The sequence below is a fragment of the Scleropages formosus genome, chromosome 21, assembly GCF_900964775.1.
Source record: "Scleropages formosus chromosome 21, fSclFor1.1, whole genome shotgun sequence".
NCBI classification, from domain to species: domain Eukaryota; kingdom Metazoa; phylum Chordata; class Actinopteri; order Osteoglossiformes; family Osteoglossidae; genus Scleropages; species Scleropages formosus.
The window spans coordinates 2248360-2260884 of NC_041826.1; the positions used below are offsets into that span (position 1 = coordinate 2248360).

General features: G+C 46.3%; 1 protein-coding gene across 2 annotated transcripts in view; it reads right to left on the minus strand.

Moving 5' to 3' along the window:
* LOC108924278 (activin receptor type-2A-like) overlaps positions 1 to 12525 on the minus strand; it is a 52660-nt gene that overhangs the window by 1701 nt on the left and 38434 nt on the right. The window contains exons 5-11 of one of the 2 annotated variants that reach the window (XM_018735535.2): positions 9295 to 9318; positions 5349 to 5492; positions 4827 to 4970; positions 4077 to 4222; positions 3560 to 3674; positions 2977 to 3115; positions 399 to 529 (exon numbers count right to left, since the gene is read on the minus strand). In XM_018735535.2, coding sequence (XP_018591051.1) covers positions 399 to 529; positions 2977 to 3115; positions 3560 to 3674; positions 4077 to 4222; positions 4827 to 4970; positions 5349 to 5492; positions 9295 to 9318 — 843 coding nt within the window. The remainder of the gene's footprint in view (positions 1 to 398; positions 530 to 2976; positions 3116 to 3559; positions 3675 to 4076; positions 4223 to 4826; positions 4971 to 5348; positions 5493 to 9294; positions 9319 to 12525) is intronic. The other variant, XM_018735536.2, reaches the window with a different exon arrangement.

A 12525-nucleotide genomic window follows, 5' to 3' on the forward strand; every position in this document is an offset into this window, starting at 1 on the left:
GTGCAGTGCGCTGCGATTGGAGCCAAGTGTTGCCGCTGCTGTCTAGACTGAAAGGTAACGCCACCCACAATTAAGGGATCGCTTACGACTTTTCTGGAAAGGCTCCTTTTTGTGGTTGCTGCTTCAGCGGAATATGACCTGGCTCAAATGATTGAAACTGAACCTCGGAGGTACTTCATCAGAGCTTCAAAGACTGGATTGTTAACGTGGTACTGAAACGGGAAATTACCAAGAAGTGAAGAGTTACAGGTTTGAGCCCTCAGAGAAGGATGTTGTGAGTTGAGCGAGAGGATGGAGAAGAACCACAAAATGCTTTTTCAAGGACATCGATTGGACCCTGCTGCCCCTCCATGTGACCCAGCTGGGTCTAGTTATGGTGGGGCTGGAACCTCACTCACCGGGTGTTTCTGCCAGCACTCCCTCAGCGTGGGCCGTAGCTTCTTGTGGACAACCACCTCCTGCATGTCCTCTAGGGATGGGTGCTGGCCCACCTCTTCCTCAAAGGGTAGCATGTACTCATCTACTGGGCCTGTGGAAATGGACAGATGTGAAGGGACTTGCTGTTCTTTACGAAAAACATATAGCCCCCTCTCTCAAAGTTTGCCAAGCAGGCTTTTGTTCACACGTGTTTTGCAGAGCTCATTAATCACTGTGTTCTGTCATTTTAATTCCATTTAATTCATTTTTATTTGATTTCCATTGTTTTTTAAGGAACATATATATGCATATTAATTTATATTTTCATACAATAAAACACTGCATGTAACACTGTGCTACACGAAAGGAGGAGAAGCCTAGTAGGGTGGTCATTATTTATGAATAAAATCTTAAAATAAACTTATAAAATTAATGACTGTGATAGTTTAACCACTGCAACTTGGGCTTCATTTATTTTCATACCTGCAGTACTTGTGTGTTTCTATTACACATGATTTCCTCTAAAGCAACACATGGATTTGGTCATTACACACCTATTATGTCGCATGAGAAACACTGATTCTCAATAAATAACCATTTTGTGATAAAAGTAAGGGACACAAGGGGTTCATGTACTTTCAAGCTGCACTGTATATGTACATAAATAGGTACAGATGCTTCTCCAGTAACAATGGAGTTACGTTCTGATAAACCCATCGAAAAATCATGAGTCAAAAAGAATATAGTACCGCACCTACCTAGCTTAACCTACCTTAAACATGCTCAGAACACTTACCATAGCCTACAGCTGGGCAAATGTAAGGAGGAGACACACACGTGCATTTAGAAGACATGATGGGATGTAAAAACACAAATAAAAACGCGATTTCAACACAGTATTGCTAGTTTACACTTGCAGTTGTTTACACTCGTTGGCGTGATCGCTACAGAGACTGCGAGTGTGGTTGAGTGGATGCTGTGGCTCGCTGCCATCGCCCAGCATAGGGAGAGAGTACACACACACACATTTTCAGAACCGCTTGTCCCATACGGGGTCGCGGGGAACCGGAGCCTACCCGGCAACACAGGGCGTAAGGCCGGAGGGGGAGGGGACACACCCAGGACGGGAGGGAGAGAGTATTGTACCACATATCGCAAGCACAGGAACGGATCAAAATTCGAAGTACGGATTTTACCGAATGCGTATCGCTATTGTACCATCATAACTTTGAAAAATCGTTAGTCGAACCATCGTAAGTAGGGGAGCATCTGTATGTGTCTATATATATGTACATACACATGTAAATACATGTATATACTCATACACATGTGTGTATATATATATGTATATTCAGACACATACATTTTAATAAAAAGCGTTGGGAACGACGGATTCTCGGAAAAACTGACACTGCCTCTTGCTACATAATCCATGGTTCCGAGGATGGACTGCGTGTATGTATAATGTAATGTAAACTGGAGATTACAGCAGACCATTTTTTCTGAGCTAAGGGTGATCAGATCAGAGGTATAATTTCCCAGCATGGCCAGATTTCTTGTTTATGTAGACACCTTAAGGGAGAACTCAGCAGTCATTGGCTATATACACTGTCCCCTAAACTTACAAACTCAAGCGGAATTGTAACTTGATTTGTTTGTAAATCCAAGGTCCCTATTAATATGTCACAATTAGTTAACCTTTAGTAATACCCACATCTCTTCATTTATTCCTGGTTTAGGATGTGCGAAAGTCTCAGATAAAATCCATTATATTTAATCACTTAACAGATGCTTTTCTTCAAAGCTACATACATCTCAGAGAAAACGTGCATTTCACAGCAAACAAAGAGTTACTGATCAGATAGCGGCTTGCGAATGTTGAAGGGCAGTCAGTTGGTCTGATACGATCGTTTTTTGCTGGTGCACATAATACAACCAGCTGCATGTACAACTGAAAGGAAATACCAAAGCAGTTGTGATAGATGGTATTAAGAAACTTTATGGAGACCAGGAGAAGAGTGGATCTGAAACAGATGTTTTGTGACCCTTTTTGAACACTTCATAAAAAAGTGTCTTTTTTTAAAAAAAACTTTACTGGATTAAAACTCATTTAAAACTATATGGAATGATTTGAAATGACTGAAAGTAAGAATTCCTTCGCTCTATAAACTCAGATTTTTTCCATAAAATGTTCCTTATCTCTCCTATCCGGGACGTGAACTAAGGCACTCCCACACACCTGTCTTGAGTGCGTTTTGCTGCCAACTAATGGCAGCACACAGAAATGCAGGACAAACCACAACAGAGAAAAATTTAGAAACAGGTATGTGACAGAAATGCAATTCACACACATAATCAGGAAAAATGTTTGCATGTTTGAAAATTTATAACTTGAACATTCTTAATTTACATAAGGAGTCGGTGTACTGGTGAGTGATACAATTCAATTTTCATGCCCAGTAGCAACCTACTGCCTTGGAAGAGAGATGTGCAACTTGCACTGTGGTCCTAGTGGTGAAGTGGTGTATTGGGTGTGTGTGGACCGTCTGTGGCTCTCACCATCTGCAGCTGTACAGCGTGACGCCAGCTCCCAAAGCACCAGCCCCACGGCGTACATGTCTATCCGCAGAAAGGCATCTCGCTGGAAGCTGATGGCCCCCTCCAGGACCTCGGGGGCCATGTACCGCCGGGTGCCCACCTGTAACCCACAAAAGCACACAGCAGTTAGAGCTGACTCTGCTGGCTCACCAATCACCTTGTCTTTTATATGTGCCACCTCTAGGTCAGAGCTCTACTCTATATGAACATCTCTTCCATGCACAGAATGTACTGGAATATATTATTTTGTGGCTCCTATGTTTACTATTATTACGAAGTATTCATTTAGCTGACACTTCAGAGCCACTAAACATATTTTACTGATTTATACACCTGGGTAATGTTTACCATATCAATTCAGGTTAAGTACCTTCACCAAGGGTTCTTTCTATAGCAAGAGGTGACACTCAGTTCTGGGTCCTTTGGGTGCAGGACATCAGCTCTAACCATTACGCTGACTGCTGGCCCACATGTTTGTCACACATTCCTGAGAACAGGACTAATAAAGCCCACACACCCCCCTGGCCCCAGCGGCAGAGCCCACCTGGCCATGCGTGTCACCTGCGGACTTCCCCGCCTCGAACCTGAGCGCTAGTCCAAAGTCAGCGATGCAGGCGGTCAGGTCGCTCTTCAGAAGCACATTCTTGCTCTTGATGTCCCTATTCCACAAGAACAAAAGTCACAGGGATATGAGGAGCAGGGGACATGGGGTGCGGGGGGAGCTGGAAGCGCATTCAAGTAGGACACCGGGGCCACATCTGCATATTCCAGCGGCATGGAGTGCTTCTGGGCTGGGAGGGAAGGTCTGCCAGACGTGGGGGAGGGAAAGCGGGAGGCTGACATTATTTATCATTCATAATGGAGCGTGCTGTCAGATGCCATTAGCCGAATGGAGGCCTAGTTGCGTCTCTCAGGGAAACTGCACATCTCTGGGGACCGAGATTAATAATACAGTTGGCAGCGGAAAGCCTGGGCGGAGCTGGAGAAAACTTGGGCGGGGCCACAAAAGGGGCAGCCAATGAGAGGAGTTGAGAGGCGAGGCTCAGGGCAGGAACACACACCTGTGCGCGATGGCGGACTTGTGGCCATCCTTGAGGCCGGGTCGGTCCTCGTGAAGGTATGCGAGGCCTCTAGCCATGGTCTGAGCAATGTGGCACAGTTCACTCCAGGACACCACGTTGGCCTTCAGGTAATCAGTGAGGGAACCCTGGAGAGGAGGCACACATGCTGCTATACCTCACACCTCAAAGCTTCCCATACTTCCCCTGTGTTTGGACATTCAGCATTGAGATTGGCTTTATTGCTTTTCTTCTGGTGCCTCTTTTGTTTACCATTAGTTTTAGCCCCAATCTTCACTTGAAACAAAGACAGAAATGTTGACATCAGCACCCTGCCTTAATAAAGATTAAAATAATAATAAAATAAATTTGTACAGAGAGCTGCAGCAGGTCCTACTTGACCATTAGAGAGACAACTGTAAAAGTGCCAAGGCCCTTCCTAACCACTAGGGGGCAGATGTAGTCGGTTGGCATTCACGAGTTCATCTCTTGCTGAAGAAAGAGCAAATCTGCCAAATTTTGCCTCTAACACAACACATACTTTGTGCTCTTGCTGAAAACCGTGAACATTTTATCTCCAGGCCTCCGATGAATACAAGCATTTTTCAAATTCTTCACACAAGTGACATGTAAACAGAACAGCGCATGTCAGCCTCTCGTGGGGTCATGGAAGAAAGATGGATTCTAAGAACAGGATCATGCCTTGGGTGAGGCCTCTGCGGGAGATCTTCGGCAGGGTGACCGCATACCCACCTTTTCGTGGTAGGCGGTAATGAGCCACAGCTCCAAATCTATGTTGGAGCCCCTCTTCTCGGCACCAATGAACTGCAGCAGGTTGTCGTGCCGCATGCCACTCAGGCTGTAGATCTCATACTCGTTCTGCCAGGACTGCTTGTTCTGAGGAAACAGAAAGGGATTGGCAGAGGGTCTGGCTGCTAGGCCCAAGAGAGCACCAACCCACCCCTCCAGTCCCTTTATTCATTTAGCAGACACTTTTCTCCAAAGACACTTAGAACATTAAGCTTCCTACACTAATTTACCCATCTATACAGCAGGGTAACTTTTACTGGAGCAACAAAAGGTGAGTACTTTGATCAAGGGCACTACAGTAGGAGGTGGAATAAGAACCTGTGATCTACAAGCCCAAAGGCAGCTCTAACCACTACGTCACCTGCTAGACCACAAATGAATTGATAGAAGAAGGAGAACAGAGGCTCTTGAAGCAATCTTTGTGTTTGTAAGCATGATTGTGCACAACCACATCCTGACACGCACCTGCAGGGGGAAAATCTTGACGGCCACGTAGTCACTTAGCAGCTGGGCCTTCCACACGCAGCCGAAGCGCCCCCTGGCCATTATCTCCAGCAACTGCAGAGGCTTCTGACCAAGGAGAGGTGACGGGAGGAGGGGTCCAGGGTCCTGGAAGGCAAACACAGAACAGATCACACGTGACTGCTGACCCACAGGGGGCCACACACCTCACCTCGGGGGAGTGTGTGGGCCTCTCCTTTCTTTGGTGCTCCTGCTGCACCCAGTATTCCGTGTGTGGGAGGCTTGAGTCCTTAAGCCTAAAATACACTCCTGTTCCGCTTATTAGTCTGTCTCTGGTACCAGATCACCCGGAAAGGCCATTACAGTTTTTAAACCTTTTAATCCACTGAAGCCTATATCCGTCCCTAAGAGGCGTACCAGGACCCGGAGGAACGACGGCCTCCAATCCGGGTTGCACAAAGTTCCTGTGGATGAAGTTTACACCCGGAGGTGCCGCCGTGTCCGACACCAAGACCAAGAACCACAGGATTCACAGAGAATAATTTCTCAGCTCCGGAGAGCCTCAGTCCACTGGACTGGCTGATGGTGGTTGGAAAAGTGAGGGACCTTCTTCTGGTTTGGGTCCTGGAGGCTAAAGCGCTTTCACACCTCTGCTTGTTCACCGACGGTACATATTATCATAACTCAGATTCAGAGCGACCACAGAAATGAAAGGGCCTCACTGGGTGTGCGGGATCATAGAGCAACGGCATGACTGATGCGCTCGCACGCACACACACAGTCCTTCAAACTACTAGCAATAACAGTCAATCCCAGACAGACACACCATAAATACCACAGTATCCAGCTGCAGAAATGGGGGGTGAATGAAGTGTAGTTCCATAATAATGACACAGTAAATAATAATACTCATTGTTCCTGGCCTTTTATAGAGAACTAACTCAGAATAACACAATACAAGAAAAAAAAAAAAAATCTGGTTTCATCCCAACAGACACGCGTGTGTGTGTGTGTGTGTGTGTGAAGCATACATACTGAGATAACACAGATAAAGAAGGTGAAGGAACTGTCCCAGGAGAGGGCCACTGTACACTTGAGGAATAAAGTGTGGAAAATATATATACATAAAGAATATAGCAATATGTCAAATTGTACGAAAGTGTGTGCTACAATACCAAACTGGACAATTTTTTTTTTTTTTAAAAAAAAAAGGTGTAAAAATCATGAGTGAGCAGTCAATAAATAAGACTGCTTTATTGGGAAAGAGTTGAAACGTGGTAGCAGGTAAACAAAACGGTTCAAAAATAAATGGGTTAATCCTGCTGGGGCCCGAGACTTACAGTAATCATTTCGACGATTAGCAACCCTGCTGAGGGTGCGAGTGCGGGGGCAAACAAGCCACAGTTTCTGCGGCACCGGGGGGGGGGGACGATTTCCATGGGAAGGTGGGAGAGGGATGGAGACTTCCGGGAATTAAATGTCCTGCAGGGGTCTGAAGCGGCCGAGGCTATAAACGGCGGCAGCGGTGGCGGTGCTGACATTGCTGAGGGTCGGCTCCATAAACAAACCGTGCCGCGTGCTTACGTGTTCCTCCCGCCTGGTTTCAATAATTAAGCAGATGTCGAGCAGTAAAGATCGAAACGAAAGGAAAGCCATCCTGTTTCTTTATGGAATAGCTGTCCCCCGGCACTAATACAACCACAGGAAGGCTGACGCTATAATTTACAGCGTATGACATCCTTCTAACAAGAAAATCAAGCAATTTTGCTGGCAATTTATGAGCACCCTTATCCCGGGGTATAAAGGCCAAAGTATTTGTTGTTCAAGAGAAGGCAATAGAAGTAGGACAGGCCTTTTTTCAAGCTAGCAACTATGCTGACTACGGTTTAGCCCGGCCTCCAACCGCCTTACAGGAAAATAGCTCAGCTTATGGTGCGGTTCTGTTCCGATGGTCCCATTGTTAAGGCAACTTTGTCGTAAGTTGCAAACTCCTTTATACTGTATTCAAACCATAAGGATATATAAACAAATAACATGCATTAGTCCTACACTTTATACTAGGGCTTTCTTGTATTTGTCAATAATTTCACACATTACACGTTATAATAATATTACAGAATAATAATATAAATACAGTGTAGCATAATTATTTTGAGGCTGCTATATTTTTTTTCAGTTTTTCCTTTTTTTTTTTTTTTTGCCTTTTCTGCACCACCAGAATACAGAAATTTTTGCCATTGCACAAAAAGTGACTTCAGTGAATCGGAAATAAAGTGTTCTGGAAATGTTACATTTTTGTAAATAAAAAGCAGTGGAACAATGACCGAGTTAAGAAATGAGATGTCCTGTGGCAGCGTGGCCAGATGATGTTACCGTACAGCAGGTGGAATGACTGTCATGAGACTTTACGACCAAACATCAGGCTTAAAAAATAGCATAATAAAGTTAATGAGACAGTCGTCTGAAATAGCGGTCGTCATAAGTCGACCATGTCTTAAGTTGAGTACCACCTGTAGCTCTTTTGCTTCGTTACCGATAAATTCAAAATGTAGTATTAATATTCCGTTATTATAACTTGTGACTCGGAATGGGATGCTAAGATGATGGTCAGATGTAATTTGTGGCAATTTTCTATCTCACACACATTAATCATTGACTCAAGGACACAACAGCAGCGATCTTCCTGGGAACCTTTTCACTACTGACCACGACCATTTGTCAATGTAAGCACTGCCTACAGGGTGGCGCGGTGGCACAGGGGGTTTGGCCAGGGCCTGCCATGTGGTGGGACTCCTGCTTGGGGTGCCCTGTAGCAGACTGGCGTCCTCTATGGGGTGTGACCCCTCCCCCTCCAGCCTTGCACCCTGTGTTGCCGGGTTAGGCTCTGGTTCGCCGCAATCCTGCTCGGGACAAGTGGTTTCAGACAGTGCGTGTGAGTGCCGCCTGCTGTTTCGCACAGATGTTCCGCACTTCTGAGAAGGGCAGCAAAGAAAGCATGGGTATGGGTTCGAGCAGGTCAAGCTACTGGAAAGCGAGGCTGCGCCTAAAACATGGCAGGTCCGCCTCCCTGATCCTTCCCGCAGTTACTGGAATGTCCACGGACGCTGCATTTCACAAAATGATGGGAAATCAGAACATATGTTTCACTGATGTGTTCTCCTTAAAACACCTCCGCTGTTCCAAATTTCATGACTCCTCATTTTATTTAAAAGTTGCTGGTAAAAAGTGTAGTCATGCATTTTTTGGCAGGTTCCCTGGGATGATGTCCCACATATGGCTCCACTCATAGTAAGCAGACTGTTACAGAAAAAGCCACCCACCAGCAGCACACCAAGCCACTTGACTCAAAGAAAGACCCCAATATTTAATATATCATGCCTCTGAGCATCATGTTGCATGGCATTCCAACCAGTTGTCTATGATACTGACACTGAAGATAGCGGGGCAGTGAAAGTCTGCTTGACTTTGACATCATTAATCAACTGAGCGCGCCAAGCTGGACGGCGCAAGTGCCCAGTCTGGGAGGTGTGGAAACTCTAACTTCCGTACGCTGGCGTCACATCCACACAACGGGGAAAGAAGACAGTGCATAACACGGGCACCACACGTGGGCTTCCATGCTCAAAGGAACGTGTCGGGACACCAGGCAGAGCTCCCCATGCACGCAGACTCGGCCCTCCTCCAAGCCACGTGGCACCAGTGCCAGACACGACATTCATGCACAACAAAAATTACTTGAAATAAATGTTAAAAAAAAGTCAACATTCAATATTAAAAAGGGTGGGGACAGCTGAAAATGTACATGAAAGGCATAACCATACAGGAATGGCAATGGCAGCAGAGGGGGAAGAAATAAAACATACAGAGTACATGTATGCGGTGTCCAGGTTATCAGGCTCGCCCGCCCAGACCCACCAACACGTTTATGAGTTAATTAAACTTATCTTACCTCTATCATTATATGAAAGGCGTGCTAGTGAAGGGAGAAAGAGCAGAAAGGAATTACTGTTTCCAGCGAGGCTGAAATGGAGGCAGATAAAAATGTTTTCAGCGGATGATGGATGACCCCCTTCCTCTATCCCTTCTTGCCTCCCTCCCTCCCAGCCTCTGGCTTGGAAGCGGTAGCTGGTACTGAATCAATTCCAGGTCCCCTGACCTTGGTTCACTGCATGAAAAATTGTGGCGAGATGACAAATCCGTGGGCCGCGGTGTGGACATGCGTGGGGAGGGAGAGCCGAGTGCCGTCACGTGTGGCCGGCTGTTGAGGGGGAGGGGCTCTGTGCGGCTTGACATGGACCTTGTGCCCGGGTAGAGATGTGTCCCTGGGGACATCACTCCCGGGCTTCGATGCACCACTTTTACCATGTTCCAGTAACACTCTCGTAAACAACGATGAGCAGCTGCGGCAGGTGGACTGTTAGTACCGCATCTTATAGAGAAAACAGGACGTTTCCAAACTTCTTCTTTTGTATTCTACTAAAGGGAATAACGTGTGTTTTTAAGAACAACTGGTACAGCGCATGGGTTCGAACACAAGTGCAAGGCAACACTTGCCTGTCCCTGTATATTAAACATGCGTAACCATGAAAATTAGATTTATTCATTTAGCTGATGCTTTTCTCTAAAGCAACTTACAATGTTAAGGTTACAGTTATTATTAAATTGTGCCATTAAGGAACCCAAAAAAAAAAAAAAAAAAGAAAAACTTTGAGCAGCGGCTGGCGAACTGGTTAAAGCTGTCATGTGTGATGTCAAAGGACCCAGGTTTAAATCACACCTTTTGCTTCAGCACCCTTAAGGTACTTGCCATGAATCGGTACAGTAAAAATTACCCAGCTGTATAAATTAGGGCAAGTAGCTTAACACAGCAAGTCTCTCTGGTGAAAAGTGTGAGACAAAATAATAAATGTGAATGACTCTTTTCTTTTACTGGCACTCTGAAACAATAGACTTGGCTATAATGGAACCACCTCCCTGTGATACTAACACTGGGGAAGCTATAATCACAGGGAGGTTCCAGTAAAGTCCTCAGTCACAGAGGCACATGGGCAAATGTGCTTGTTACAGCACAGGTCTGAAACAGGTGTGACCCAATAGCTGACCTGACTGAGTTTCCGCACTGTCAAACCCCAGAGGGACTGCGAGTATTCCCAGATGAGTGCCATTAAAAACCAATCAATAATAAAATAGCTGATCAATAATGAATGTCTCTTGAATCACATCAAGGACCAGAAACAGCTTGTTGTCCAAAGCAAAAGTGTCCACCTAAGATTCAGAAGACCGCAGCGGCCAACCCAAAGTACCACCTGCACTCATGTTTTTTAATGAATGAATACAGTGGTGGGGGCGCGGGGGCGTGGAGGGGTTTGACCGGTGCCCGCTGTGTGGCATGTCTGGGGTTCGAGCCCTGCTTGGGGTACCTTGTGACAGACTGGTGTCCCGTCCTGGGTGTGTCCCCTTCCCCCTTCGGCCTCGTACCCTGTGTTGCCGGGTTAGGCTCTGGTTTGCCGTGACCCCGCTCAAGACAAGCTGTTGCTGACATTGGTTTGGTTTAGAATACGGTGATGTGTTCACAGGTGCCCTGCTGAGAATGAGTCCAAATGGCTCCAAGGAGAAACTGGCACAGTGTCTTTTGGGTTTTTCTCTTTGGCTCTGATTGCGCTCTCTGTTGTGCACTCTGTGGAACAGGAAACAGGCTGCTGCACCTCAACCATTTTAGTTTACCTCAATCAAGGGTACTACAGCAGGAAGTGGGATTCAAACCTAGAACCTTTGGATCTGTAAGGTGGCAGCTCTAACCACCATGCTTTATGTGTGGCAGTTTGAAAACCCGGAACAAACATTACAGATTGCCTACTAGGTCTGGTGCCGCTGGGTCCCAAGGGAGGATGTGTGGGGGCATTGATCTTTACTGTGAAGAGTCCATCTGAGCCTGCAGACACTCTGATATCAGAGTCCTCACACCTTCAGACACATCCCCTGGGGTCTGCACTGGCCTTCAGGTCCAGCACACTGTGCTGGTCCCTGTAATCGTATCCCTCAGCTGGTACCTCACACCAGGGTATGCTGGGGAAAGTGCTGTTGGGTCAAACGACTCACAGTGACCACTTGTGATGTTTTCATGGTAAGGGAGGGTCAGCAGTTTGCCACTGGTTTCTTCTGCATGTTTTTTGGGTGTAAACACAGGAAGAACAAGAAACCTCCACACAACAAGAGTGGGATTCAAATCAAACCCCAAACATGGAGCTCAGCCTCTGTGAGGCACTGGCATTACCAATTGCAACACATACTGCTACACGCATTTCAAACATTTTATATCAGTCATGATTCTCTGCGACTCCAGGAAATCAAAATACATGGTATAGAGTAGCAATTAAAATCGCCGTCACAATAAAGTGCTAAACATGCAAACAACTTGATTTTATGACCCAAACAAAACAAAAAAGGGCAATATAACATTAAATGAATAAACACTCAAGCTCTTCCATGCTATCATTTTTGCATTTTTTCAGTAACGGCTTAATTCCAGTGATTACGGTTTTCAATTAGGGGGAATAAAATTACCAGCTGCACAGGAGAGAAATCTGAATTATTCTTCAATTAAAAATGAATTAAGTGAGTGTTGGGGGGGGGGGGGGGGGGGGGGGGGGTGCAAAAACACGTTGAAAGAAACTTCCAATTTGCTTTGTGCCGTAAACCCAAATTCGACACGACACAACAATTAGGAGCCCAGTTAGGAGAACAGGTCCGGTGTCAAAGATCACCTGTTCACACCTCAGTGCCGAGATAATGCATTATTGATTAAGCACTGATGTGCTCTGGCGCGGCGCCATGCTGCCTCTGTACAGCAATGCACCGCAGCGGCTCTGCATTATTTATCTGTTTACGCTCTGCCCCCTCCTCCCTCTCCCGGCAGGGAGCGTCTCCCCAGGGAGGGCGCTGCGCAGATGAAACAGTCAGTGCCGGGGGCACAGAGAGCAGGGCTATCGAGGTGGTCGAGGAAGGGAGGGGTGAGGTCTTTGGACTGAAATTGCGGTAAACTGGGAGATGGGGGGAGGGGTTCAGACTGTACAAGTGGCACGGTAGAGCTTCTCATGACTCCAACTACCTCTGACCTCTGAATACAGGGATGCGTCAGGGTCATTGGTATGCCCTCAGAACCAAGAGCTCATTGGTAAAG